Source organism: Tetrao urogallus (genome assembly GCF_951394365.1).
Source record: "Tetrao urogallus genome assembly, chromosome: 1".
Classification (NCBI taxonomy): domain Eukaryota; kingdom Metazoa; phylum Chordata; class Aves; order Galliformes; family Phasianidae; genus Tetrao; species Tetrao urogallus.
The window spans coordinates 193,839,869-193,867,178 of record NC_136813.1 but is presented as its reverse complement, the minus strand read 5'-3'; the positions used below and the strand labels follow the sequence as shown (position 1 = coordinate 193,867,178).

The window sequence follows — 27,310 nt, the reverse complement described above, 5'->3', positions numbered from 1 at the left end:
GGTTGGAGGGCGGCCGGGGGGGGGCTGCCTCCTCCCCGTTCCCATCCCCAGCGCTGCGCCCTGGCACCGGGCAGCCACGCACAGCAGCACCGGGTGCCGACGTCCCCGCGGCCGGGACCCCGCAGCGCCGTGCCGATGGGGAGGAGCGGGCTGAGCCTTGGGGAGGCTCCGGACCCACCGCAGCCGCCATCTCCGCACGACGTCCCCGCTACATTGCGGAACAGCCCCGGGGAAGGGCCGTAGGCGGAACGCCGCGTGCGGGGAGCGGAGGAGCTGCGGGAGCCGCACGGGAGCGCAGAGCCGCGGCCGGGACGGCAGCAACGCTCCGCCCGCTTCCATCCGCCTCGTTCTTCTGGTTCGGCTCTCTGTCCCTCAGCGACACCGGGGTGCCCTCTCGGGTGACCCCTCCAAGCTCCGGGCTGCGAGAAAGGACCGCGCCGGGGCACTGTGCGACATGGGGACAGTGCAGCCCTGATGGCACAGCCTTAATGGCACAGCCCTCATGGCACGGCCTTAATGGCACAGCCTTAATGGCACAGCCCTGGTGGCACAGCCCTGGTGGCACAGCCTTAATGGCACAGCCCTGATGGCACAGCCCTGGTGGCACAGCCCTCATTGCACAGCCTTAATGGCACAGCCTTAATGACACAGCCCTGATGGCACAGCCCTCATTGCACAGCCCTCATTGCACGGCCTTAATGGCACAGCCCTCATTGCACGGCCTTAATGGCACAGCCCTGATGGCACAGCCCTCATTGCACGGCCTTAATGGCACAGCCTTAATGGCACAGCCTTAATGGCACAGCCCTGGTGGCACAGCCCTCATTGCACAGCCTTAATGGCACAGCCCTGATGGCACAGCCCTCATTGCACGGCCTTAATGGCACAGCCTTAATGGCACAGCCTTAATGGCACAGCCCTGGTGGCACAGCCCTCATTGCACAGCCTTAATGGCACAGCCCTGGTGGCACAGCCCTCATTGCACAGCCTTAATGGCACAGCCCTGATGGCACAGCCCTCATTGCACGGCCTTAATGGCACAGCCTTAATGGCACAGCCTTAATGGCACAGCCCTGGTGGCACAGCCCTCATTGCACAGCCTTAATGGCACAGCCCTGATGGCACAGCCCTCATTGCACGGCCTTAATGGCACAGCCTTAATGGCACAGCCCTGGTGGCACTGCTCTGACGGCACAACCCTGATGGCCTCCTGCCGTTGTCCCGGAGCAGCAGACACCTGCAGAGCCCCCACCTGAATGCTGCTCCTGCAGGGGAGGTCAGGGAGGCGTCTGCTGTCCCTGCCGGTGAGACGCCGGAGCTGCGCTGGGGTCGGCAGAGCGCCGGGCAACATTTCAGCTCCAAAAAGCGGTCAGCACTGCGCAGCCACCAAGGGCAGGAGGGTTTCCCCATCCCCGGGGGGGTTCAAATCCATGGGGACGCGGCACTCGGGGTGGGCTGGGGTCGGACTGGTGACCCCAGAGGTCTTTTCCAGCCTTGTCGGCCGTGATTCCTCCCCCCCTCGGGACGCAGCCCCGCGCTTGGCGCTGCCGGCACAGCCGTGAGACGAGCTCTCGTGCTCCACACCCTACGGCCCATTGCAGCTCCCAGCCTCGGTGGGAACCTCTCCACTTCGCACCGTCCCTCGTGCAAACGCCTCACAAGCCAACCCGCACCACATCCAGCTTCCCCCCAGCAGCGGGCGCTCAGCCTGCTGCCGGCCACCTCCATCCCAAAGCTCCTCGCCCCGGCCTCGCTCTGCCTCCTCCCCGTCAGCCTCCCCACCCTCCCCCTCCCCCGGGGGTCCCCAAGGCTGGGGCTGGGGGACGGGCCGAGCCCCGGGATGTGCAGTTTCACTCACCCCCTTTTCTTCTCCTCATGGAGGCTTGGAATCAAGAAACAAAACAAGACGTGAATGGCATGCACAGTTCTGCTCCCGTCCCAGCTCTGCCTGCTCTGTCCTGACCTCGACCCCGCGCTGCCGGGCTGAAACCCATCGCAGTGAGGAGAGCTGTGAGCGCCCCCCCCCCCCGACCCCCTCACCCCAAACAGCTCCTCCGGGGCTGCGGGACGGCAGCGCTTAGCCGGGATCAGCTGGGCCGGGGGGCGGGCACAGCGTGCAGCGCCAAGGGCTCGCTACGTGCAGGACGGGAAGGGCTTCGGGGAGAAGAGGCGACGACCGTCCCCTGCATCGGAACACAGAGCTGTCCCCAGCGCCGCCCCCCCCTCTTCCCCCTGCCCGGCCCGGCTCCGACCCCACGTCCCCTGCATCGGAACGCAGAGCTGTCCCCAGCGCCGCTCCCCACCGCCCCCCCCCGGCCCGGCTCCGAGCCACCCGAACGGCGGAAGGAGGCAAAGAAAGCGGGGAACGCTGCCAAGGCCGCACGCCCGGCTCCCGGGGGCACCGAGGGGGAGCAAAGGCACGGCGATGCGAAAACCTCGGGGGGGGGGAGGGGGGGGGTTGAACCTCAGGGCTCAGCCTCGGCGTGATCCCGGCACGGCGCTCGGCCTTTCTCGCAGCCGCGCTCGCACACCGCGCACAGCACGCCGTGCCACGGGGCGAGGCGAAGCGCTGCACCTCCCGCACCTGCACCCCTCCAACCCCCCCCCCCCCCCAGCGGTGCGGAAATGCCCCAGGAGAAGGAACCGGGGAGGGAGGGAACATCAACCCCGGGGGGCTGCGCGGTGTTTTGTGCCGAGGGAACGGCAAAGAATGCGCCGCTCTGCGTCCCCGCCTGATGGCCGCAGCCCAGCGCAACGCCTGCGGGGCCGGGGGCGCAGGGAGAGGTGAAAACAAAGCACGGAATGAAGCGCAGCGCGCTCCCCTCATCGCCCGGGAGGGGAGGGAGGGAACGGGGGGGCTCCAGGGGGCTCCCCCCGGGCAGGGCAACGTGCGGCACCCGTGTACGACACGGCAGCGCACTGAGACCTCAATGCAAGCAGCAAAGCCGGGGCCGGGACCCTCTGCTCAACCCGCGCGTATCGCAGCTCCGGGCTGCTCCGACCAGCGGAGGAGACCCCCCGGCACCGCTCAGCGCCGACAGGAGGGCAGCGCTGCAGCCCCTGAACCAACAGCACACCCTGCGGCGCCCCATGGCGCAGGGATGGTGAGAACAGCGGGGTGCAAAGGGGGAGATGTGGGGGGAAGGAGGGTGGGGGAGGTTACCAACACGAGGGAGAGCGAAGAGCTTCGTCACGGGGCGCACGGATGTGGGGATGGAGGGAGGGGGTGGAGAGAGCACAGAGATGGAGCTGTGAGCTGCGGTGCCAAAGCAGCTGGAGCCGTGGGCAGGACGCTTCGTGGCAGCAAATGTGTGAGTGTGTGTGTGTGTGTGTGTGTGTGTGTGTGTGTGTGTGTGTGTGTGTGTAAGGGGAGGCGGCAGCAGGGGGGTCCTGGCACAGAGCAGCGCGGGTGCCGGGTGCCCCATCCCTGAAAGCGTCCGAGGCCACGGCAAGGCCCTGGTGGGGGGGTGGCACGCAGCCCCACGGCAGAGGTAGGACCGGGGGCTCCCATCCAACCCCAACCGTTCCGTGGTTCTATCACCTGTAAGGTCTCCACCAGCCCAGCCGTGCCGCAGCTCTGAGCCGGCACGGCACACAAAGGCAGGCAGCCCGAGGTGGGGGGGGGGGGTCTGAGCCCGCAGGGACCCCCTGCCCCATCCCGACGAGCTGGAACGGCTCCGCGCGGCGCCAGGCTCCTCCTTCCCCCCCCCCCCCCAACACAGCACCGGGAGCACAAGGGCCGGATGCTGCGTGCGCCCACCCGATGTGCGCCCACCCGCGCCGCCCCCCGCCCCGCCGCTCACCCAGCTCCTCCAGCTCAGCCGTCATGGATTTGGACCGCAGCGTCAGCGTGGTGCTGGGCGCCCTCTTGGGAGGCGGCGGAGCTGAAAGGAAGAGAGACGGCATTTTGCACTTCTTGTCCAGGAACTTACGCGGCGTGGCCAGGTGAAGGTGCCACTTCTTCTCCACCGCCTGGATCTCCTCGTACTCGCGGGACGAGGAATCGCACTGCTGCAGGATTTTATTGAGGCTGCGCGTGGAGGCGAACTTCTTCATCGTGTTGGTGGTGCGGGGCCGGGCCGGGCCGGGGGCTGCAGGCTGCCCGGCTCCGCCGCCCTCAGCGCAGCGCGGTCCGGCTCACATCCCCGGCTTTGCCCCGTGCCGGGCGACGGGGCCTCGGCCCTCGGCTCACGGCTTCGGCGGCTGCGGCCCCTCCGCGTGCGCCATGGGCGGGGGGAGCAGAAGAGGCGAGTCCGGAGCTCAGCTCAGTCCTTCATCCCCAGCGCCCGGCTCAGTCCTTCATCCCCGGCGCGGCCCCCCGCCGATCGCGGCACCCACCCTCCGCTCCTCCGCCGGATCCGGGCTCCGCCACCCTAACGCAGCTCTGGGGGGGGGCGGCTCCTCGCTGGGCACGGGGCGGGCGTCGGGGGTCCCCCGTCCGGGCCGGTTGCCCTCGGGCTCTCCATGCCCCGACCCACGGCGCGGGGACGCGTGGAAGGAAGGCTGCTCCTCTCCGCCCGGCGCCTCCTCCTCGCTCGCGCGGTGACAATACCGGATTGAGTCCTGGATTCAACGCTCAGGCATTGCCATGGCAACCGGAGCTCCGGGCTCGTGCTGGCGCCGCATCAGAGACCCCAACCGGGGCGGATTCGAGGGGAAAACACGGCCCCACGCCGGGCTCCGCGCCTCCGGCACCCGCAGGAACGCATCCCCGGCTGCAGGGACGGCTGCGGCTCCTCCGGGAGGGCAGCGCGGGGCTGGGGCTCGGCTACGGGGCTGCGAGCGGCAGAGCAGCGGCAGCGCGGGGCTCCCCACACGGGCTCGGAGCCTCGGTCCCCCGCCCCAGGGCTCACACTTTGTACAGCGATGATGCGATGCAGCGCTCAAGGTCTGCCTCCTCCCGGCTCTCCGAGTGACCCCCCGGCGCCCAGACACGCTGCTGCCCACTGAGAGTGGGGGTGGGCAGGGAGAGCTCCCCCGCTCTCCCAGCTGTGCCCCCGATCTGCCCCCGCTGCACCCCTCCGGCTGTGCCCACAACAGCTGCCCCCCACCTCGGGAGGGCGTCCCTCTGTCCCCCTCTGGGTGAGGGTCTCACCTCTGCCCTCAGTGCCTGGGGGCGATGGGGAGAAGACCCTGACGCCCCACGCGCACAACCAGGGTCAGTTCTGTGCCCCAAGACCCCCAGACCCTGAACCAGGGGCAGCTCTGTGCCCCCAACACCCCCAGACCCTGAACCAGGGGCAGTTCTACACCCTGACACCCTCATACCCCAAACCAGAGGCACCTCTGTGCTCCAACACCCCCATGCTCCAAACCAGGGGCAGTTCTACACCTTGACACCCTTGTACACCAAACCAGGGGCAGTTCTACACCTTGACACCCTTGTACACCAAACCAGGGGCAGTTCTACACCTTGACACCCTCATACCTCAAACCAGGGGCAGTTCTACGCCCTGACACCCTCGTACCCTAAACCAGAGGCACCTCTATGTTCCAACACCCCTAGACCCCAAATCAGGGGCAGCTCTGTGCCCCAACAGCCCCAGACCCCAAACCAGGGGCAGTTCTACACTCTGACATCCTCGTACCCCAAACCAGGGGCAGTTCTGCATCCTGACATCCTCGTACCCCAAACCAGGGGCAGCTCTACACCCTGACGCCCTCATACCCCAAACCAGGGGCAGTTCTGCACCCTGACACCCTCATACCCCAAACTGGGGGCAGTTCTACGCCCTGACACCCTCATACCCCAAACCAGAGGCACCTCTATGTTCCAACACCCCTAGACCCCAAATCAGGGGCAGCTCTGTGCCCAACAGCCCCAGACCCCAAACCAGGGGCAGTTCTACACTCTGACATCCTCGTAACTCAAACCAGGGGCAGTTCTGCACCCTGACATCCTCGTACCCCAAACCAGGGGCAGTTCTACACTCTGACATCCTCGTACCTCAAACCAGGGGCAGTTCTGCACCCTGACACCCTCATACCCCAAACCAGGGGCAGTTCTGCACCCTGACACCCTCCTACCCCAAACCAGGAGCAGTTCTGCATCCTGATACCCTCATACCTCAAACCAGGGGCAGTTCTGCACCCTGACACCCTCGTACCTCAAACCAGGAGCAGCTCTACACCCTGACATCCTCATACCCCAAACCAGGGGCAGTTCTACACTCTGACATCCTCGTACCCCAAACTGGGGGCAGTTCTGCATCCTGACATCCTCGTACCCCAAACCAGGGGCAGTTCTACACCCTGACATCCTCCTACCCCAAACTGGGGGCAGTTCTGCATCCTGACATCCTCGTACCCCAAACCAGGGGCAGTTCTGCATCCTGACATCCTCGTACCCCAAACCAGGGTCAGTTCTGCATCCTGACATCCTCGTACCCCAAACCAGGGGCAGTTCTGCATCCTGACACCCTCATACCCCAAACCAGGGGCAGTTCTAACCCTGACACCCTCGTGCCCCAACACCCCCAAACCAGGGGCAGCTCCGTGCTGCAGAGGTTTACCTGCCCACAAGAGCGTGACGCGCACAGCTCTGCAGCCCCCTCTGCCCCCAGCACCCCCCGGCTCAGCCCCCCCACCACAGCACGGCCCCCTCCACCTACCCTTCTTCCGAACGACCTCTTCTGACTCAGGCTTGCGGCTGACGGAGACGACCTTCATCACCAGGTGGTTCCCCCCCTGGCGGATCAGCGACACCACCTGCTTGTGCCCCACCTTCACCACGTTGACTCCGTTCACCTGGGCACAAAGAGAAACACAGCCGTGGGGCAGCGGCACCGGTGCGGATGGGCCGGCATCTCTGCTCCTCCCCGCGTGGCTGCATGCACAAAACCTCAGCCAGGGGCTGAACGGCACCCTGAGCTCCTCTGTGAGCATCTGGAGCAGGGATGGAACAGCTGGGCTGGGTTGCAGCTGGAGGAGCTGCGTTCGTCTCCAGCCCCGGGGTGAAATAAGAGGGGCAGGCTGGCACGTTTTGGCACCGACTTTCGCAGCGGGCTGCGCGTCCCAGGGCTGACAGCACTCTTGAAGTGAGATAATTAGGGATGGCAAGTAAGGCTACGAAGCCTTACGATTGACTACGAAGCACAAAAGCATCTGTGTTGGCACTTGTGCTATTATTCAGGCTCCCAGGAGTGAAAGGTGTTGGCAGTGTTTGGGATGCCCGTGCTACATCGATTTCGTCTCCCTGATTTCAAGACCAGAAGTTGGTCTTGAAACCACTTGGATATAAAGAGGCCTCGGGTCTCTGCTCAACACCAGGAGATGAAGAATTTAAGCCCCACCGCTGCACGTTTGCTCCAGCTGTTCAGTAACTGCCACTGCTTGAAAGAAAAAGCAACAGGAAAAAAACCTGCAGCGACAGTTCCCCCACCTGCTCCTGTATTGATCAGGCATGAGATCAGTGCTCACGTGCTGCTCTTTGTGCTGCCCTCGCTGCACAGCACCCCTCAGCACCAGCACTGCCTCTGCACCCGGCGCTGGAAGCACCATAGGGCAAAAGATGGGGCTGCGCCCCGTGCTGCAGGTTTGGGCACCTCAAGAACGTTCCTTTTTTGTCTCTTCTGACTCTTAAGGAGCTTCCATTAATGCTGTCAGAGCAGCCTGCACTGTTGTTGTTCACGTAATTAGAGGTATGTGGGTTATTGTGGCACACAGTCATCTCTGCTGGGCTGTCCCAGCAGTTCCCAGCCTGCCTGGAACTGGGGAGCCCCACACTGGGCTCAGTGCTGCAGCTGAGCCCCCCCTGCCCTGCTGGCCACACTCTGTGCAACACACCCTGGGACCCCAATGGCCTTCTGGGCCACCAAGGCACACAGCTGGCTCGTGGCCGACACCTGGTCCATCTTTGGTCAACCACTGGTCAACTAGTTGTCAACCATTGGTCAACTATTGGTCAGTCATTGGTCAATTGTTGGTCTACCATTGGTCAACTGCTGGTCAACCATTGGTCAACTGTTGGTCAACCGTTGGTCAACTGTTGGTCAACCATTGGTCAATTGTTGGTCAACTGTTGGTCAGCCATTGGTCAACCATTGGTCAATTGCTGGTCAACCGTTGGTCAATTGTTGGTCAACCGTTGGTCAATTGTTGGTCAAACACTGGTCAATTGTTGGTCAACCGTTGGTCAATTGTTGGTCAACGGCTGGTCAACCGTTGGTCAATTGTTGCTCAACCATTGGTCAACTGTTGGTCAACCATTGGTCAACCGTTGGTCAACCATTGGTCAACTGTTGGGCAAGTGTTGGTCAATTGTTGGGCAAGTTTTGGTCAACCATTGGTCAACCGTTGGTCAACCATTGGTCAACTGTTGGGCAAGTGTTGGTCAATTGTTGGGCAAGTGTTGGTCAACCATTGGTCAACCATTGGTCAATTGTTGGTCAATCGTTGGTCAACCGCTGGTCAACCGTTGGTCAACTGTTAGTCAACCATTTGCCAACCACTGGTCAACTGTCGGCCAACTGTTGGTCAACCGTTGTTCAACCATTCTTCAACTGTTTGTGAATCGTTGACCACCAGGTCCTTCTCCTTGCAGCTCCCTTCCAGCACATCAGCCCCCAGCCTGCACTGATCCACGCCTTGTTCCTCCCCAGGTGCAGGACCCTGCAGTTGCCCGTGTTGAATTCTGATGCTCTACAACGTTCAAGAGAGCCCTGAGCAGCAGCAGGTCTGGGAGCAGCCCAGCAGAGGCCACCAGAAGAGGCAGCCAGGGCTGAGCTCTTATGGGCAGCTGCCCATCAGGGCCCCTCATTCAGGAAACTGCACTCGTTTTGTACAACATGGGCTTTGTAGTAAACAAAGCCTCACAAAAATCTGCTACACCTAAACAGAGATCCTTATCAAACAAATCCGATGCTTCCAAGAATGAAATCACGTCTGTTCCGTGAGATTTTATGGTGTTCATTATATTCCACTCCTTAGTTTTCCATCAGCTGCCTTCACTACCAGCGTGCCGCCGTCAGGGACGGCCTCTGCCCCTCCCCAGCTCTGCCAGCCCCTGGCATCCCCAGCATCCTACAGTGAAAAAATACCCAAACTGAACAATCACCACCTGGGAGATGCTGACAGCTTCGGTTACTAACGGTGTGGAAAATATTTCATCATCTGCATGTGATACGTGCACATCGCCCTGCTCCTTTCCAAATAAAGAAACAGAAATGCTGACAGAACACGCCTGTGCTGTTTCATTTTTAATCATCCCAACAACTCAGGCCATCCTGCAGGGCAGCGGCTCTCTTGTTCTTTAGGTTACTCTGACACAGAGGTGCAGGAGTGGGGCATTCTGACCCTGCGCCGAGAGGTGGGAGCTCAGCCCCTCCTCCAGCAGTTATGGCACAGCCTGAGCGTCCCCAGGAGAGCTGGGGCACATCTGCTGGGGCCCTGCATGTCCCTGTGCTCCCGGTGCTCTGCTTGGCTGCTGGGGCTTCTGCTGGTCGCTCAGGGGACAGATGGGAAACGTGGATTTTCAGCTGTTTGCGTCTCCCTGTGATCAGGGATGAGGGAAAACACGAAGCTGGGAGGAAGAGCCCATCTGCTGGAGGGCAGGAAGGCCCTACAGAGGGGTCCAGGCTGCATTGATGGGTTGAGGCCAACGGGATGAAGTTCAACCCAATGCTGGGTCCTTCACTTGGGTCACCACCAACCCCCATCCCTGGGGGTGTTCCAGAACCACGGGGATACGGCGCTTGGGAACAAGGTTAGTGGGCATGGTGGGATGGGTTGGGGTTGGACTGGGGATCTTAGAAGTAGTGGTTGACCCCACGGAGTTGATCCCGTAGAGTTCAGTTGGGTGGTGGTTGGCCCCGTAGGGTCACCCCTGACCCCGCAGGGTTTGGTTGGCTGGTGGCTGATCCCATAGGGTTGACCCCATGAAGTTGGTTGGGTCGTGGAGGACACCTCAGTTTTTTCCAACCTTCACGATTCTTTGATCACAGAATCATAGAATCACAAGGTTGGAAACGACCTACAAGATCATCCAGTCCAACCGTCTCCTCATCACCATTGCCACCACCAGCACTAAACCGTATCACGATGCTACGAATCAACCCATAAAAGGTACCAAGCTTTTGCCCAACGTGTTTCAAACACACCCGTGGATGGGGCACTGCTAAAAATCCTCCAAGGCAAACTCAGAGTGCCCCGCACAGCTCCACTCTGCCTACAGGTACTCCTAGGCTGCAGAAGCCCCCACCTTTAAGGAGGGTGGAAAGGATGGCCCAGGGAACTCCCAACCTGCCAGCATCTCCTCTGTGCTGGGGAAAAGCGTGGGGCAGAAGCTCCTGGAAGCTGCGCTAAGGAAGAGAGGGAGGTGATAGGGGATGACCAGCACAGCTGCACCAAGGCTGGATCCTGCCTGACCAACCCATGGCTGCCGTGAAGGTGTCACTGCACCAGCAGGTGGGAGAAGGGCTGCTGGTGTCATCTGGATTAGCGAGGCCTTGGACGTGGCCCCCATAAGCACAGAGCTTTGGTGCAAGGCTTCTTGCCAGCATCGTGCTGGGTAGAGGGGGGCACTGGGGCTCAGGAAGAGCTCAGCGCTGTGCCACTGGGGAAAGGAGGCTGGAGTGAAGGAGGGGTTGGTCTCCATCCGCAGGGAACGGGGATGGGAGGGGAGGGGATGGGCGCAGGGTGCAACGGGGAGGGTTGGGTTGGAATTGGGAACAACCTGTGCTGCAAAGAGAGGTCAGCACTGCACAGCTGCCCAGGGCAGCGGGGAGCCCCCATCCCTGGGGGTGTTCAGTGAGCACAGGGATGTGGCACTGGGGGAGGTGGGCAGTGGGGCACATCTCAGTGCGTGGGGTTGGGGGGTCTCAGAGGTTTTTTCCACCCGAGTGATTCTGAGATTCTTTGTTGACGTGATTCTTGTATTAAGAGCCCCAGAACTGGACACGAGTGCAGCGTCATCGGTGGTGGATGAGGGGGAATGAAATCTCTTTGCTCCATCTCTCACAGTTGCCCCTGCTCACATTAGAACCGTGAAAGCGTTGGATCCTTAGCATTGGAAGGGACCTTCACAGCTCAGCTCGTGCAGCCCCCTGCTTTGGACAGGGACACCACAGCTCCGTCAGGTTGCCCAGGGCAGGGCCTGATCCAGCCCGGCCTTGAAAGTCACTGTGCAGCCTGCGCGGTGCCTCTCCGCCCTCACCAGGAAAGGCTTTTCCCTTATATCCCACCTGAATCTCCCTTCCTTGAGCTTGAAGCCATTTCCCCTCATTCCATCACCGCAGACCTTGCCCAATAGTCCGTCCCCTCCTTTCCTGCAGCTCCCCTTTGGATACTGAGACTTCTCTCAGGTCCCCTCGCAGCCTTCTCCTCTCCATCTGCACAGCCTCAGCCCATACCCACACAGGAGAGCTGTTCCATCTTTGGGCCATTTTTCTGGCCCTCCTCTGGCTGAGCTCCTACAGCTCCGCATCCCTCCTGTGCTGAGCCCTCCCTGTCTGCAGAGCAGGGGTGCAGATGCCCTCCTTTGCTCTGCTGTGCTGGGCAGTGGGGAAGCATTGGTGGTAGGTGGGTGGTGGGACTAGATGATCTTAGAGGTCTTTTCCAAACGATTCTGTGATTCTATGACTGTAACATGGACCAATGCAGGGAGAGGGGCTGTATACGTGGGTAAACCCAACACAGAGCTGAACAGTAAAAGAAAGAACTCCATCTGAAGCGCTTTCAGCCCATCTGTGCCCTCCTGGCGACTTGGGACACTCAGTGCCATCATGGAGAGCAGATGACAGAGACTGGTGAACAGAACCACATCTGTACTGAGCCGGAAGTTGCAACTGCCGTGCTGTGCTGTCACTTCTGCTGGTGCTGTAAATTACATGTAGTGTTCAATCAAACCCCTGTGTAATGGGCCCCATCTCCGGAGAGTTGTGGGGCCATAAGAAAACAGTGCCCAGCTTCCCTGGGAGCTGCTCCCTGCTGCACACGGTGGGCTGAATTCCAACAATTCCTGTGACACAAACCTGGGCGCAGCACCTCTGGCTGTTGCACAGCTTCTGAGACAATTTCTTCCTCGCAGAACTGCCACCTCTGCGGTGCTCAGTGCGCACTCAGGGGTCCCAGCACGGTGCCAGCAAGGAGGGGACAGCTAGATGGTCCCAGCTGAAGTCAGACCGGGAAGAAGATAACAGAGATCTGCAGGCAGGTTTGATGATCTCCAGAGAAGGAATGCTCAAGCTATGCCCTCTCCAGAGCAGAGAAGAGGGGAGAAACACTTCCCTTGCCTGCTGGCCACACTGCGTGCAGTGCATCCCAGGGTCTCATTGGCCTTCGTGGTCACCTGGGCACGCTGCTGGCTAATGGCCAACCACTAATGGTCAACCGTTGGCCAACTGTTGGTCAACCATTGGCCAACCACTGGTCAACTGTCGGCCAACTGCTGCTCAACCATTGGCCAACCACTGGTCAACTGTTGGCCAACTTTTAGTCAACCATTGGCCAACTGTTGGTCAACCATTGGCCAACCACTGGTCAACTGTCGGCCAACTGTTGCTCAACCATTGGCCAACCACTGGTCAACTGTCAGCCAACTGTTGGTCAACCATTGGCCAACCACTGGTCAACTGTCGGCCAACTGTTAGTCAACCACTGGCCAACCACTGGTCAACTGTTGGCCAACTGTTGCTCAACCATTGGCCAACCACTGGTCAACTGTCAGCCAACTGTTGGTCAACCACTGGCCAACCGCTGGTCAACTGTTGGCCAACTGTTGGTCAACCATTGGCCAACCACTGGTCAACTGTTGGCCAACTGTTAGTCAACTGCTGGCCAACCACTGGTCAACTGTTGGCCAATTGTTGGTCAACTGCTGGCCCACTACTGCTCAGCCGCTGGCCAACTGTTGGCCACCAGAACCCACAGGTCCTTCTGTGCAGAGCTCCTTCCCAGCAGCTCAGCCCCCAGCCTGCAGCCCCCAGCCAGGCTGCTGTTCCCCAGGTGCAGGGCCCTGCTCTGCCCTCGCCCTCTCAGCCTGCCCTGCTCTCGCTGAACTCCACCCCTTGGCAAGGATGGCATCGTTTAACGCCAACCCATATCCAAAGTTGTGACAGCATCGTGTTGAGTTGTGGAAGGATGACACAAATGCCATCCAGGCAGCTTCAGCAAGCGTGCTGTGGTCCATTCTTGACACGTCATTATCCACGTGATACGAATCAGTGAGAAGCAGTTCAGGGCAATGCACAGTACGAGCAGAAAATTGCAAAGGCTGAGTTCTGACTCACTCATTTTCCGCTCCGTACCTCCGTTATGCGGCGCCTGTGCCTTCCCAGCACAGCAGGTAAGGAGAATTCTGACCTAACAGTAACTCACCAGAGCAGTGCACATCCCCCGGAATAAGAAGTGTTAATGAGAGAGACGCGAGCTCTGAGGCCTGCATTAATTTTCCTCTACTCCAGAGCTGTGGCCACCAACCAGGAGGAAATTGGTGCAACAACCAGAATGTCAGAGGGGGTGAAGTCCTGACGCTGCTCAGAGCTGTGGGAACCCCATCCCCAGAGGTGCCTGAGGCTGTGGATGGGGCTCTGGGCAGCTTGAGCTGGGGGGCACCCAGGCCATGGTAGGGCTGGGGTTGGGGGGCCGTGGGGTCCCTTCTGACCCAACCATTCTGGGATTCTATGATTTATAAGATTCCTTCTAAGCCAAACATGCTGGGATGCTGGGATGGTTCTGCGATGCACAACAAACCTGCACGCTGCTCACAGCAGAGCTCTGACGTCTGATTGCCAGCCTCACCTCTTCAACATCCCAAAGCACTCCACCTGCAGGAAGCCTGCACAATTCTCCAGGTCCTGAGTCACTCCTTGGAAGAACCTGAGCTGCACACTGTCCTTCCCACCTCTCCCAGGCAAACTCATGCTCAGGGCAGAGCAAAAACTGGTGCAGAAGTGCTTCAGAATGGGATTTCACTGTAATTCACCACTAAGGTCACCCAGGGGAATGTCTGTGCCCATCCTGAGCCCTGCAGTGAGCTCCTCCACTCTGCACTGGGAGGTGAAAATGGGGGCAGAGGCGGGACAGGATGGGACATAGGTCCCTCCAACATAACCCAACACAACCCAACCCAAATCAACCCAACCCAACCTAACTCAACTCAACCCAACCCAACTCAACCACACCCAACACAACCCAACCCAATCCAACCCAAACCAACTCAACTCAACCTAATCCAACTCAACCCAACTCAACTCAACCCAACCCAACTCAACCACACCCAACACAACCCAACACAACCCAACACAACCCAACCCAAATCAACCCAAATCAACCCAAACCAACTCAACTCAACCTAATCCAACTCAACCCAACCCAAACCAAGCCACCCATGGTTCTGAGCTGAGTGCCCCCTGCAGTGCCCTCAGACACTGGGATGGCCGGACTCCTTCAGTCCTGCAGAGCCTTTTTCAGCTCCTGAATCCTTTTAGGGCCCCTCTCTGAATTCTGCTTGGCAGCTTCAGCTTCACCCTATGCTACAAATTCCTGATTTGCACAAATTACTGCTTTAGTCCTCTTCCAAAGCTGCAAATCTCTCTGCAAGTTCACAGGACACTTAAAGCTTTTCCCCTGCATACACAATTCAGACATCTCCGCCACATCCCACGCAATTAGCTAATGTTAAGACAATTATCTCGGAGAAGCCCGTATTTTCTGCTGCATTACATTTTCCAGACTCATCCCATACCCCCATCTCCTGCACTCCCTGCGTGCACACGCTGCTGGAAGGAGGTGTGCAGCAACAGAACTGCCCTGGGAGCTGCTCCCACCTGGTGGCAGCCACAGCTCTCACACAGTGCTCCAGGGCAGCACCAGGAGAGGGGTCAGGTTGGAGAATGGGAAACATTCCTCCTCCAGAGAGCTGCCGGGGTGGGGAGTCCCCATCCCTGGGGGTGTTCAGCGAGCACAGGGATGTGGCACCTGGGGACGCGGTCGGTGGGATGGGCTGGGGTTGGACTGGGGATCTCAGAGCTCTTCTCCACCCAAATGACTCTGTGAGTCCACGATTCCTTTGGCACAGTTCCGAAGCGCTGTTGTGCTGGAAGTGCTGGGCCGTGGGACTGCGGGACATCATGGGATGTCACAGGGATCTACGGACACACAAACCAGGGCTCTTAGGGAAGATGCTCTTGGAACGAGTCCAGAGGAGGGCAATAAGACGATCAGAGGGCTGGAGCAGCTCTCCTATGAGGAAAGGTTGAGGGAACTGGGATTGTTTGGCTTGGAGAAGAGAAGCATCCAGGGAGACCTCATGGTGCTTGAAGGGAGCGGATAAACAGGAGGGGAACGGCTGTTTGTGAGGGTGGATGGTGATGGGACAAGGGGAATGGCTTTAAAGTGAGACAGGGGAGGTTTGGGTTGGATGTGAGGAGGAAGTTTTTCATGCAGAGGGCGGTGAGGCACTGGCACAGGTTGCCCAAGGAGGCTGTGGATGCCCCATCCCTGCAGGCATTGCAGGCCAGGCTGGATGTGGCTCTGGGCAGCCTGGGCTGCTGGTTGGCGACCTGCACACAGCAGGGCTTGGAGCTGATGCTCACCGTGGGCCTTTGCAACCCAGGCCATTCTATGGCTCTGTGATTTGCAGAAGATGTAAACGCAGCCCTGGCTTTAACCAGCCCTGCAGTGGGGAAGGCAGCGAGCTGCACTGCACTGCACTGCCCTCCTCAAAGTCTTCATTGTGCTCCAGCTGAGTGCTTTCATGACCTCCCCGGGCACGGATCCTCATCTACACAACCTGCAGCTTCCTGGTTCATGCCTTCAGCACAGCAGAGGAGCAGCAGCCCCCTCCAGCCCCCAAGATTCCATAGGTTGAGAGGCACGAGGCTGCAGACGGCTCAGCGCTGCTTTCTGCTCCCAAGCCCGTTAATTCGAGTCCCTTTATTTTTAGCAAATACTATCTCACTTTCTCCTTGGTTACAGCTGGGAAACTTTCTGTTCCAAGCACATCATATGGATGGATACATCCTCCTGATTTGTTCCAAACTCAGAACAGAACATTTCTGCCTTTTTTTTTTTTTTTTTTTTGCTTTTTGCACCAGAATATACGATTTTATCATTTACATATAGAAATGCATCTCTACCAGATCTATTTTTTTTTTGCTTCTACTGCACTAAAATGCCTTCTTGTCTCTACGCATCGGCCTCTGATATTTCCTTCGGCTTCCCTTCCCAACCTCCTACACACCTCAGCTCGAATTATCTGCCTCTCCTTCTCCCCTCCTTGCTAACCTTTACGCGGAGGGGAATTTAACAGCTCCTCCATTAACGCAATGCAGTGGGGTGAAATCTTGCCCAGCCATTTTCTTCCCCTGACTTTCGGGCTGCATTTAGCAGCGCGTCCTCAAACAACCCTCGGATTCTCTTCGTTATGTAAAATTGATATTCCCAAAAGGAGGAGAGGTGCTCTCCCACCCTCGGGCTGCTCTCCATGCTCTGAGCATTGCACAACACGCAGCCTGGCCAGCACAGCTCCTCCCACAGCTGCACGTTGGGATGGAGCCCTGAGTTCTTTTGTCACGGTGTCAAATTCAATTCATGCGGGAGCTCAGAACGGGAGCTCAGAACGTCCCACCATCGCTGTTCCTCTGGTGGCAGATGGAGGGACCGGGACAGGTTGAGCAGCAGGACAGGAGAACCTCATGGGGCTCAACAGAGCCAAGTGTGAGGTCTCATAGCTTCAGTATAAGCTGGGGAGGGTGGAAAGATGGAGGCCAGCCCTGCCAAAAAGGCCCTGGGGGTGCTGGTGGGGAGCAGCAGCACGAGGCAGCGCTGTGCCCTCAAAGCACAGAGAGCCAACTGCACCCTGGGGGCATCCAGAGCAGCGCAGCCAGCAGGAGGGGATCTGCACCTCTGCTCTGTGCTGGGACACCTCGCCTGGAGCACTGCGTCCAGATGGGGAGCGCTCAGCACAGGAGGGACATGGAGCTGCTGGATTGTGTGCAGAGGACGGTCACAAAGAGGGTCTTAGGGATGGCAAGAGGAGGGATTTAGACTGCGTATAAGGAGCAAGGTCTTCATGCTGAGGGCGGTGAGGCACTGCACAGGTTGCACAGAGAGGTGCTGCTGCCCATCCCTGCAGGCACCCATGGGCAGGGGAGGGGGTTCTGAGCACTGATGGAGCTGTGGGGGTCCCTGCTTATTGCAGGGAGTGGGACCAGACGGCCTTTGGAGGGCCCTTCCAACCCAAACCACTCTGATTGTATGAAAGTCCCTTCTGATCCACACCATTCTGTGATTCCATGATTCTGTGAAAGCATTTCTGATAGTTTGCCATCAACCCAGAGGTCAGCGGGCCAGCACCCATCCCATAGAATCACCGAATCATAGGATGGCTCAGGTTGGAAAAGACCTCAAAGATCATCGAATCCAACCCCAACCCAACCATCCCACCCCAACTCCAACAGCCCTCCGCTGAATCATGTCCTTGAGCACCGCATCCAGATGGTTTTTAAACACATCCAGGGCTGGGGACTCAACCACCTCCCTGCGCAGCCTCTCCCAGTGCTTCACAGCCCTTCCTGTACAGAAGTTTTTCCTGAGATCCTGTCCCTGCAGCACACCATGGGTTGTCCCTTCCCTGAGCCGGACCTGCAGCTGGAGCACCGCACTGCAGGCGTGCTGCCTGTGTTCCTGCATGCAGGAATGTGGCCCCAGAGCAAAGGCTGGGAACTGGGCTGGTGGTGACTGTATGCCCTGTGTGCACTGGGGGGGTCCCCACACTGACACAGCAGAGAGGGGATGTCAGCAGTGCGATGCCTGGGGAGGCAGAGCGCAGAGGAAGGTGCTGCTCGCAGCTGTCTTGATCCCAACCTCACAAACAGATGAGGAGCTCTGGTGCGAGGTGGAAACAACAGCAAATCAAAGGGATGCAAATCCGGATCTGAGAGCCTGGGGCTCCTGGGTATCACAGAACTGTAGGGGTTGGAAGGGACCTCCAGAGATCATCGAGTCCAACCCCCCTGCCAAAGCAGGTTCCCTACACCAGGTATACTCCTTGTGCACGGATGGGATGCAGAAGGAAACCCATCATCACCGCGTTGTTCTGGTGTGGTTTTGTGTGTGTCTGTTGGTTGGTTGGTTTTTTTTTTCTTGGAACTTAGGAAACAAAGGAAAACAAGTTAAAGAGAAGCATAGAGGTGCTGGGTGCAAACTGACTTGAGAGATTGGCATTCCTGGCTGCCTGTGATCAGTTCAGAGGGGCAGGGATCTCCTACACAGAGCCCCCAAAGGTTCCTAAAGGCCTGGAGCACCTGCTGCTGGGGGCAGGCTGAGAGCAGCAGGGCTGTGCAGCCGGAGGAGAGAAGGCTGAGAGAGGATCTGAGCAGTGCTGATGGATGTTTGGTGGGTGAGGGTGAGGAGGAGGAGGCTGGGCTCTGTTTCATGGCGCCCAGCGGCAGGATGAGGGGCAGCAAGCACAGAATGCAGCCCGGGGAGTTCTGTCTGCCCATGAGGGAGAACTTCATGCTGTGGAGGGTGGCAGAGTCACAGCACTGCTGCCCAGAGAGCTGGGGGGGTCTCCTCCTTTGTAAGGCACCCATTGGCCTCCCTGGCCACCACGGCACACTGCTGGCTCACTGTCAGCCTGCTGACCCCCCAGGTCCCTCACTGCAGAGCTCCTTTTGGTCAGCCCAGCCCCAACTCGCACTGATCTTCTCTGAAGGAGTGGTCAGGCAGTGCAATGGGCTGCTAAGGAGGTGGTGGAGTCACCGAGCCTGGAGGTGCTCAAGGAAATGTTGTGTCGAGGGACGTGGTTTAGTGAGAGCTATTGGTGACAGGTTGGGCTGGATGATCTTGTAGGTCTTTTCCAACCTTGGTGATGCTGCGATGCTGGGATGCTGTGGCTGCTCCTCCCCAGGCTCAGGATCCCATCAGGTTCCTCCCTGCCCCACTCTCAGCCTGCCCTGCTCTCGCTGGATGGCAGTGCAGCCCCATGGGGTGTCAGCCACTCCTCCCAGCTTCGTGCCACCCCCAAACTCCCTGCGGCTGCACTCAGCCCTTCATCCAGGTCACTGATGGAGGTGCTGAATGATACCAGACCCAGCACACACCCCTGGGAAGTGCCGCTCACTGCAGCCCTCTGAGCTCTGCCCACCATCAGCTCTCAGCCCAGCTCACTGCCCTCTCATCCACCCCTACGCTGATGGCATCCAGCGCCGTGCTGAAGTCACGGCACCACATCCACTGCTGCCCCCAGCCAGCGGTGGCATCGCAGACGGCTCCAGGTTGGTGCAGCCTGACTTCCCCCTGGTGAACCCGCGCTGATTGCTCCTGATCACCTTCTTATCACCAAAGGCTCGGTGATGGCATTGAGGATGAACTGCTTCGCCTCTCGGGATGGAGCTGAGGCTGAACAGGCCTGGAGGTGCATGGATCCTTACTGCTCTTTTCGGAGACGGGGCTGACACCGGCTCTCCATCAGTCTGCAGGCACCTCTCCCATTCTCCAGGAGCTCTGTGAGATGACAGCAGCTCAGCGGTCACCTCTGCAGCTCCCTCAGCACTCGTGGTTTGTCCTGCTGGGGCCCAAGGATTTGTGTGCACTGATTTCGCCTGGACCATCTCCAGTGAGGCACTGGCACAGGTTGTCCAAGGAAGCTGTGGATGCCCCATCCCTGCAGGCATTGGAGGCCAGGCTGGATGTGGCTGTGGGCAGCCTGGGCTGCTGGTTGGTGACCTGCACACAGCAGGGGTTGGAACCAGATGGTCACTGTGGGCCTTTGCAATCCAGACCATTCTATGATTCTAATATTCTGTGATTCTATGATCCCTGGCACAATCTTCCTCTCTTTCCCTTCCCCAGCCCTCCTCTCCCCTTTCTCTTATCTCCACGGTCTGGGATTTCTGAGGGTCAAAAAAACTTGGAGAGAGAGCTCTGTCTTGGAAAACAGGAAAGAAAAGCCACAATTGGGTTCTGCTGGGTGGTTTTGTCCCGGCAAAAAGTGTGGAGTCAATTTCAGGGCTTTGCTCTTCATCCCAGGCAATGTCACTGTGAAGGCTGCTGGCCCTGAGGGCGGCGCAGCACAGGGACTCCATGAGCCAGAGCTGTCCTGGACATTTGCTGTGTGCTCAGGACAGGGATTGGCAGCACTATGGAAGATTTTGGGACTCCTCTGTCCATCTGATTTGCTCATCCGGGTGGTTGATGGTGATTTCTCCAGGAGAAACCTGGAGCAGCTCAAGGGCGACTGCTTTGGGATCGGGGACGATGGAGACGCAGTGAATTCCACAAGAATCACAAGAATCACAAGAATCACAAGGTTGGAAACGACCTGTAAGGTCATCCAGTCCAACCGTCTCCTCATCACCATTGCCACCACTAATACTAAACCACATCACGCAGCACGTCATCCGGACGTGTCTTGAACACTGCGAGGGACGGTGACTCCACCACCTCCCTGGGCAGCCATTCCAGTGCCTGACCACTCTCTGAGAGAAGAAGTTCTTCCTTATGTCCAACCTGAACCTCCTCTGATACAACTTGCGGCCATTGCCCCGTGTCGTGCTCGTTGCCTGGGAGAAGAGGCCAAATCCCTCTTCACCACAGCCTCCCTTCAGGAGGTTGCACAGTGCAATGCGGTCTCCCCTGAGCCTCCTCTTCTCCAGACTGAACAATCCCAGCTCCCTCAGCCGCTCCTCGTAAGGTTTGTCCTCCAGACCCCTCCCCAGTTTTGTTGCCCTTCTCTGAACACACTCCAGGATCTCAACATCTTTCCTGTAGTGAGGGGCCCAAAACTGAACACAGTACTCGAGGTGCAGCCTCACCAGTGCTGAGTACAGGGGGATGCTCACCTCCCTGCTCCTGCTGGCCACACCATTTCTGATGCAGGCCAGGATGCCGTTGGCCCTCTTGGCCACCTGGGCACACTGTGGGCTCATGTTCAGCCAAGCATCAACCAACACCCCCAGGTCCTTCTCTTCTTCACACTCATCCAGCCACTCATCCCCAAGCCTGCAACGCTGCATGGGGATGTTATGGCCAAAATGGAGGACCCGACACTTGGCCTTGTTGAACCTCATCCCGTTCACCTCAGCCCAGCGGTTCAGCCTGTCTAAATCCCTCTGAAGGGCCTCCCTACCCTCAGGCAGATCCACACCACCTCCCAGCTTGGTATCATCTGCAAACTTGCTGAGGGTACGCTCAATCCCCTCATCCAGGTCATCAATAAAGATATTAAACAAGGTCGGCCCCAGTACCAACCCCTGGGGGACACCACTTGAAACGGGTCGCCAGCTGGACTTCACTCCATTCACCACGACCCGCTGGGCACGGCCCTGTAGCCAGTTCCTTACCCAAAGAAGTGTCTATCTATTCAGACCACGGGCAGCCAGTTTCCCCAGAAGAAGCCTGTGAGGGACCGTGTCAAAGGCTTTGCTGAAGTCTAGGAAGACTGCATCAACAGCCCTTCCCTCATCTATCAGACTGCTCACCCAGTCGTAGAAAGAGATGAGGTTGGTCAAGCACGACCTGCCTTTCACAAAGCCGTGCTGGCTGGGTCTGATCCCCTGGACACTGCGTACATGCTGTGCAATCTCATCCAAGATGATTTGCTCCATAACCTTCCCTGGTACTGAGGTAAGGCTGACAGGCCTGTAGTTCCCCAGATCCTCCCTGCGGCCCTTCTTGAAGATGGGAGTCACATCAGCAAGCCTCCAATCCTCTGGGATCTCACCAGTTAACCAGGAGAGTTGATAGACGGCCGAGAGGGGCTCGGCAATCACCCCCGCCAGCTCCCTCAGCACCAGTGTTCTCCCTCCCTCAGCAGTGTTCTCAGCTGAATCTGCTCAGAAGAATCCCTCTGGCTGAGATGAAGACCCTCCAAGGAGTGCAGCCCCAGGCTGTGCTGCCAATGCTGCCAGCCATGACCCTCCTGGGCACCGTCCTGGAGCACAACGGGGGACCCCCAGAAAGACCCTGACTATGAGAGGGAGAAGAGCTCTGTGAGCACAACTGCTGGCGTGGAGAGGAGAAGGGCTTTGAGTGAGGAGCACCAGGGAACGGGCAACAGAATCAGAGCAGGGGAAGCTGGCAGTGAGGGGGAGCTGAGGGCAGAAGGCTGCGGTGGTTGGAACAGCCCAGAGGTGGGTGCAGAGCTGGGGCTGAGGGTGGCACAGCTCTGGGTTACGTGGGGAACTGCTGGGAAGGGGTTCCTGGGGAGCAGCACGAGGGAAAACAGTGCTGGTGTTGAAAGGAATCACAGAATCACAGAATTGTAGGGGTTGGAAGGGACCTCTAGAGATAGGAAGGAAGACGTTGAGATCTCAGGAACGACCCATCCTGTTGTGTAGGAAGACGGGGTGTTTTTGCAGGAGACTCAATCAAACTTTGAAGTGAACCGAAATGCACAGAGCACACATGCAGGAAGGAGGAGCAGCGAGAAGCTCCAAAACAATGCAGGCATTGCTGGAGCCCATGGGAGCAGCAGTGGGAGGTCAGAGTGCAGCTGGAGCTGAGGCCGGGCAAGGACAGCTCGTGTTGGCAATGGGCACCAAATGAAGCCCAGGGAGAAGGAATGTCTGCTGCTGAAGATTAACCACGGATCACAGAGTCATTCAGGTTGGAAAAGAGCTCTGAGATCTCCAATCCAACCCCAGCCATGTGCCCACATCCCCCAGTGCCACATCCCTGTGCTCACTGAACACCCCCAGGGATGGGGGCTCCCCGCTGCCCTGGGCAGCTGTGCAGTGCTGACCGCTCTTTGCAGCACAGGTTGTTCCCAATTCCAACCTGAATTCCCACTGGAAAGGCACTGCTGGCTTGGTGTCAGGGCTTTCTGCTCACAAGGACCAGTGGCGATGGCTTATCCCACTCTGTTGGTAACACCCAGAGGCCTCAGAGAGAAAACCCCAGCAGCACTGAGAGCAAAGACAAGCTGCTCCATGGAGTGGCTCCGCGTTCAGAATTTCTCCCTGCAGCGCTGCACCAGGAGCCTGCAGTGCTGGGATGCAGTGACAGTGTCTGCAGGATGGGAAAGTTCACCCTGTGATCCCCAAACAGGGGGGGAAGAGTTGGGTCAGTGCACCCAGCACAGCTCAGGTCTGGTATGTGACACGCTGTGTGTGCTGCATCTTGAGTGCAGTGTGTGACACCCTGAGCACAGTGTGACACTCTGGGCTCAATATGTGACACATTGAGCTCATATGTGACACCCCAAGCACCATTATCTTACACCCTGAGCACAATGTGTGACATCCTGGGCTCAATACGTGACACCCCAAGCACAATATGTGACACCCTGGGCTCAATATGTGACACTCCAGGCTCAATATGTGACACCCTGAGCACAACCTGGGATCAATATATGACACCCTGAGCCCCATTATCTCACCCTGAGCACTGTATGACACTCTGAGCTCAATATGGGACACCCTCAGCACAAAATGTGACACCCCGAGCACAATATGTGACACCCTGGGCTCCATAAGTGACACCCTGAGCACAATATGTGACACCCTGGGCTCAATATGGGACACCCCAAACACCATTATCTCACACCCTGAGCACTGTATGACACTCTGAGGTCACTATTTGACACTCTGGGCTCACTATGTGACACCCTCAGCTCAATATGTGACACCCTGAGCACAATATGTGACATCCTGGGCTCAATATGCGACACCCCAAGCACCATTATCTCACACCCTGAGCACAGTATGACATCCTGAGCACAATATGTGACACTCTGGGCTCAATATGTGACACTCCAGGCTCAATATGTGACATCCTGGGCTCAATATATGACACCCTGAGCCCCATTATCTCACCCTGAGCACTGTATGACACTCTGAGCTCACTATGTGACACCCTGGGCTCAATATGTGACACCCTGACTTCATATGTGACACCCCAAGCACCATTATCTCACACCCTGAGCACAATGTGTGACATCTTGGGCTCAATACGTGACACCCTGAGCCCCATTATCTCACACCCTGAGCACAGTATTACACTCTGAGCTCAATATGGGACACCCTGAGCTCAATATGGGACACCCTGAGCACAATATGTGACATCCTGGGCTCAATATGTGACACTCCAGGCTCAATATGTGACACCCTGGGCTCAATATATGACACCCTGAGCCCCATTATCTCACACCCTGAGCACTGTATGACAATCCGAGCACAATATGTGGCACCCTCAGCTCAATATGTGACACCCTGAGCACAATATGTGACATCCTGGGCTCCATAAGTGACACCCAGAGCACAATATGTGACACCCTGGGCTCAATATGGGACACCCTGAGCCCCATTATCTCACCCTGAGCACTGTATGACACTCTGAGCTCACTATGTGACACTCTGGGCTCAATATCTGACACCCTGAGCACAGTGTGACATCCTGGGCTCAATATGTGACAATCCACGCTCAATAAGTGATACCTGGAGCATAATATGTGACACCCTGGCTCCATAAGTGACATCCTGAGCACAAGATGTGACACCCTGGGCTCAAAATGTGACACCCTGAGCCCCATTATCTCACACCCTGAGCACAGTATGACACTCTGAGCTCAATATGTGACATCCTGGGCTCAATATGTGACACCCAGAGCACAGTGTGACATCCTGGGCTCAATATGTGACACCCTGAGCACAGTGTGACATCCTGGGCTCAGTATGTGACACTCCAGGCTCATTATCTCACCCCCTGAGCACAGTATGACACTCCGAGCTCAATATGTGACACCCTGGGCTCAATATATGACAGCCTGAGCCCCATTATCTCACACCCTGAGCACTGTATGACACTCTGATCTCACTATGTGACAACCTCAGCTCAATATGTGACACCCTGAGCACAGTGTGACAAGCTGGGCTCAATATGTGACACCCTCAGCTCAATGTGTGACATCCTGAGCCCCGTTATCTCACTCCCTGAGCACAGTATGACACTCTGATCTCAATATGGGACACCCTCAGCACAAAATGTGACATCCCGAGCTCAATATGTGACACTCCAGGCTCAATATGTGATACCTGGAGCACAATATGTGACAGCCTGGGCTCCATAAGTGACATCCTGAGCACAGGATGTGACACCCTGGGCTCAAAATGTGACACCCTGAGCCCCATTATCTCACACCCTGAGCACAGTATGACACTCTGAGCTCACTATTTGACACTCTGAGCTCACTATGTGACACCCTCAGCTCAATATGTGACACCCTGAGCACAATATGTGACACCCTGGGCTCAATATGCGACATCCCGAGCACCATTATCTCACACCCTGAGCACAGTATGACATCCTGAGCACAATATGTGACACCCCGGGCTCAATATGTGACACCCTGGGCTCAATATGTGACATCCTGGGCTCAATATATGACACCCTGAGCCCCATTATCTCACCCTGAGCACTGTATGACACTCTGAGCACAATATGTGACAACCTGGGCTCAATATGTGACACCCTGAGCTCAATATGTGACATCCTGGGCTCAATATGTGACACCCTGAGCACAATATGTGACATCCTGGGCTCAATATGGGACACGCCGAGCCCCGTTATCTCACCCTGAGCACTGTATGACACTCTGAGCTCACTATGTGACACTCTGGGCTCAATATGTGACACCCTGAGCACAGTGTGACATCCTGGGCTCAATATGTGACAATCCACGCTCAATAAGTGATACCTGGAGCATAATATGTGACACCCTGGGCTCCATAAGTGACATCCTGAGCACAAGATGTGACACCCTGGGCTCAAAATGTGACACCCTGAGCCCCATTATCTCACACCCTGAGCACAGTATGACACTCTGAGCTCAATATGTGACATCCTGGGCTCAATATGGGACACCCTGAGCCCAATATGTGACACCCTGGGCTCAATATGTGACACTCCAGGCTCAATATGTGACACCCTGAGCACAACCTGGGATCAATATATGACACCCTGAGCCCCATTATCTCACTCTGAGCACTGTATGACACTCTGAGCTCAATATGGGACACCCTGAGCTCAAAATGTGACACCCCAACCACAATATGTGACACCCCGGGCTCCATATGTGACACCCTGAGCACAATATGTGACATCCTGGGCTCAATATGTGACACCCCGAGCGCCATTATCTCACACCCTGAGCACAGTGTGACACTCTGAGCTCACTATGTCACACTCTGGGCTCAATATGTGACACCCTGAGCACAGTTTGACATCCTGGGCTCAATATGTGACACCCTGACCTCATATGTGACACCCCAAGCACCATTATCTCACACCCTGAGCTCAATATGGGACAACCTGAGCACAAAATGTGACACCCTGGGCTCAATACATGAGACCCTGAGCCCCATTATCTCACACCCTGAGCACAGTATGACACCCTGAGCTCACTATGTGACACCCTGGGCTCAATATGTGACACCCTGAGCACAGTGTGACAAGCTGGGCTCAATATGTGACACATTGAGCTCATATGTGACACCCCAAGCACCATTATCTCACACCCTGAGCTCAATATGTGACATCCTGGGCTTAATATGTGACACCCTGAGCCCCGTTATCTCACATCCTGAGCACAGTATGACACTCTGAGCTCACTATGTGACACCCTCAGCTCAATAAGTGACACCCTGAGCACAATATGTGACACCCTGGGCTCAATATGTGACATCCTGAGCCCCATTATCTCACATCCTGAGCACAATATGACATCCTGAGCTCAATATGTGACACCCCGGGCTCAATAAGTGACACCCTGAGCACAATATGTGACACCCTGGGCTCAATATGGGACACCCAGAGCGCCATTATCTCACACCCTGAGCACAGTATGACACTCTGAGCTCAATATGGGACACCTGAGCACAGTGTGACAAGCTGGGCTCAATATGTGACACCCTGACCTCATATGTGACACCCCAAGCACCATTATCTCACACCCTGAGCACAATATGTGACATCCTGGGCTCAATACGTGACACCCTGAGCCCCATTATCTCACATTCTGGGCCCAAATGTGACACCCTGAGCATCATTATCTCACCCCCTGAGCTCAATATGTGACATCCTGGCTCAATACGTGACATCCTGAGCATCATTATCTCACACCCTGAGCACAATATGTGACATCCTGGCTCAATACGTGACATCCTGAGCATCATTATCTCACCCCCTGAGCTCACTATGTGACCCCCCGAGCTGCCTGTGTGACACCAAGTGCAACACATCACAGCCCCAATACAACCAGTCCCCCCCAGGCAGCCCCAAGAGGTCAGAGGAGCCAACTGCTGCCCAGCTCTCTGCACACAGGGCTCCCACGGGGGGCTGTGCTGAACGGGGCCGACGTCTCCCGCAGCTC

The 27,310-nt window shown here is 57.6% G+C and overlaps 1 protein-coding gene across 1 annotated transcript in view; it reads right to left on the bottom strand.

The window, feature by feature from the left end:
- Positions 1-27,310, bottom strand: part of SHANK3 (SH3 and multiple ankyrin repeat domains 3) — a gene marked incomplete at both ends in the record, with an annotated part of 295,242 nt that overhangs the window by 35,745 nt on the left and 232,187 nt on the right. The window contains 3 exons of the mRNA XM_079534115.1: positions 1,859-1,882; positions 3,804-3,884; positions 6,612-6,747. Of these exons, the coding sequence (XP_079390241.1) occupies positions 1,859-1,882; positions 3,804-3,884; positions 6,612-6,747 (241 nt within the window). The remainder of the gene's footprint in view (positions 1-1,858; positions 1,883-3,803; positions 3,885-6,611; positions 6,748-27,310) is intronic.